Here is a 3,144-nt window from a genome sequence, read left to right as displayed (position 1 = left end):
ACAATTACATTTACTAGTCTACAATTAAATAATTCACTAGCAACAACTACTCTAGATGTTATAAAATAAACTATTTCTAGACCAATGCAAATTGATTTTATTAAGTTACAATTGATTAAGTTTTAATTCAATTATATAATCTTCTTCACTTTTATTAAATACTCAATTTGTTATACAAAGTTTTTTTTTTTTTTTTAAATCATTTAATATTAAAAAGAACATCAATTATCATTATTTTAAATAAATTAAATTTATTATAATAAAAATATTAGAAATTAAAAATCATTATTAAATTAATTGATAAATCAAGTTGCAAGAAAATAACTTTATTTTTAAAATTTAAATGTTACAATGTAAATTATTTCAAATAATATTAACTAAGTCTATAGAGTGCAACTCTCTTTCTCCATTCAAACTCCTATCTCTCCATCTCTCCATCTCAATGGCCTCCACATTTGGAAGAATTCGGTATAAAATAATTTTGTGTTGTCACTACCAATATTATTGGGAAAAACAAACATTGATGTGAATGTTTTGTTTGAGAGTTTGTGAGGTGCCTCTCTTGGAAGATGGGAACAATTCTCGTGAATTATTTTCTCGCAAGAAGCCACACTCGTGATCATGACTGGAATCTTGTTTTCCTACTTAGATGCTGTCATATTTCGATAATAGATAAACGAATGATTTGGATACAGCACAATATGAGCTAGCTAATTCCATTTGCATTCTAGAATGACTTATGAAAGAAGCAATCAAACTTCTGAGCATGCAGAAATTAAAAGTCACACTTATGAAAACAGTGAAAGAACTTGATGAAAATGGGTAAAATCACTCAAGACAAATCTGTAAATGTTTTATTTTATTTTATTTATATGTTCAATGCACCCAATGCATTCATGCTTCAATGAATATTTATATCATGAAAGATGTATTCATTGTTCAATGAATTATTGTGGAACCAGAACATAAACTTCATTCTTTTTCTGGCTGCTGCAGTTTTCACACGGTCATTCTTCTTTTCGGCCTGTAGGAACGTCGCCCTTCTTGCTAAGATCGCATTCCTTTTGTTCTGAAGGCTTCAAAACATACATAAAAGTCATCACCAAACCCACTTAGTTAAATCAATATAGTTTGTTTGAGTTATTATTGTGCAGTTCAAATAAACACACTTGGCGTTTTCGATATTCTTGAATGAAAATACAGGAAATTGTGAAACTTGTACTAATGAATAAGGATAATCAACAATAGAATTAAAGGAGAAAGTATAATCATGATAATCAACAATAGTACTACAAGGGCCCATCAGCTTCACTTAAACATGGCAGTCAAAAGAAATGAGTGCCCCTACAAACATATAATATTTACGTACTCATCACAATTGAGAATAGACAGGCAAAATAATGCACCATACTTATTTGACTCGTATTAAAACACAATTGGTCAGATGTTTCTCAGGCAGCCCACCTGCCAATTTGTAATTTAAGAGGACAAACAGACTAATAAAATATTTTTAAATTGAAAAACATCATTGCTGTTGCATGACCTGCAAGATCAACTGACCACTTCTTATCACTAGAAAACCTATTAAATGTTGACCCTGCCCCACAAAAGCTATGCAGATCTGTAGTATATATATAACCTACAATATCCAGGAGAAAAGACAATCTTCCATAACAGGACTTCAATAGGAAGATGATGTTAATTATGGTTGTATAAATTCTTATACTCACCTGGTTTTGTGAATTGTTTATTGATTACAAATATACATTAACATGAGCAAATACATTATAAATACTAAATAAAATCAAGAGTCGATATTTAGAAATCTGGTTTTATTCATCAACCACTTTTAGAAATGCAGATAGCAAAATTAAGGCTCGCGACTTGAAAATCTACTGAAATCACCTATTTCACCTCCTTAGAAAGTCACAATGAAAGACCAAGCTATTTATCTCACAATTTAGAAATCATTTATAAATGTCTCTAGTGGAAGGGGTTGATATTTGAGTGTAACAATAGAACCAATTAAACTTAATACTGTAAACATATATATATATATATATATATATATATATATATATATAAAACAAAGAAATGATAAGAACTATTGAATAATATAATACACCATATTTTTAGTTGAATAATTTAATTGAGTAGAGATAATTTTATTCAGTAGAACACTCTAGTACTATTGAGGAAACAGATATCTTCATCATGAGAGATGCTGTATTCCTACTTTATCATAAACCTGGAAATTCTTTGTTGGGATGTCAAGCGTTAAGGATGAGCTGCAAACTTCATCATCAGAGAAATCTTTGGAGTTTGAAACTTGTTTTGCTACCTTCATCAGCAATAAATACTAGATTAAAGAAAAAAGAAAAAAGAATCAAACAGAAACTAGGTTGTAGAAATGGCCTTGAATTTACCTTAATGGGTTTGGGCAGTATAGCTCTCAACAATGAATATAGAAAATCCAATTTTCTCTCTCTTCTTCGTTTCAAAATACAGCGGTTGATAATCCTCTTGGAGACGGAAGCCTTTAAGTTTCCCTTTGGCCATGCTCTTGTAACATTATTCTTCATTTTGATGATATATTGGGTAATCATGGATGAGGAGAAGATAAACAATATATATGGAAGATGTGGTCTTTATAATAGAAGAGCGTGCAGCAGATTAGTGTTGAAGTTGTAGAGGGTCACGAGATTTGCTGTATGCAAAAGTCATGTGCGTACGTTTGATTGGGATTCGACCCCACATTCTGAACTGACGTACCACGCGTTTTCGCTTTACTCTAGGGTAGTGCGTGCACATAAAATCTTAATGTTGGGTTTTCTAGTGTCAACTTTTCATTAGATTTTGATTATTCTATTAATATTTCAAATATATCAGTTTTGAAAGAGGGTGATTTATTTGATGAGAATCTAAAGTGCATTTAGATTGGAATAATATTGAGATGAGCAACCTCTCACTATATTTTTATGAGCATCATCTAAATGTGATGAGTATGTTAAGTATTACATTCATTCTTATGAGATATGAGTTCTTATGAACCTACTAGTCATAAAATATGGGTCAATGAGTTTGACTCAAAAACTATATAGTTGAATTCTTAATAGCGATATACTATTGGACTTGCTAAGGTTC

The 3,144-nt window shown here is 30.5% G+C and overlaps 1 protein-coding gene across 2 annotated transcripts; it reads right to left on the bottom strand.

Annotated features, from left to right (window-relative positions):
• Positions 1-828: 828 nt before the first annotated feature.
• Positions 829-2,602, bottom strand: LOC149541401 (uncharacterized). Of its 2 annotated transcripts, none has more exons than XM_089796056.1 (3): positions 2,427-2,602; positions 2,237-2,341; positions 829-1,076 (listed from the first exon to the last, which is right to left on the bottom strand). In XM_089796056.1, exons 1-3 carry the CDS (start codon positions 2,580-2,582, stop codon positions 1,008-1,010), a joined length of 330 nt encoding a protein of 109 aa, XP_089652182.1. In that variant the 5' UTR covers positions 2,583-2,602; the 3' UTR covers positions 829-1,007. The 2 variants fall into 2 exon arrangements, with proteins under 2 accessions (XP_089652182.1, XP_089652181.1); XM_089796055.1 differs by having other exon boundaries at positions 829-1,069.
• Positions 2,603-3,144: the final 542 nt, after the last annotated feature.

This window comes from Cupressus sempervirens, chromosome 8 (genome assembly GCF_028749045.1).
Source record: "Cupressus sempervirens isolate cs-2001-9-10 chromosome 8, ASM2874904v1, whole genome shotgun sequence".
NCBI classification, from domain to species: Eukaryota; Viridiplantae; Streptophyta; class Pinopsida; order Cupressales; family Cupressaceae; genus Cupressus; species Cupressus sempervirens.
Note: the sequence above shows the minus strand (reverse complement) of the source record. Positions and strands in the feature narration are given on the sequence as shown.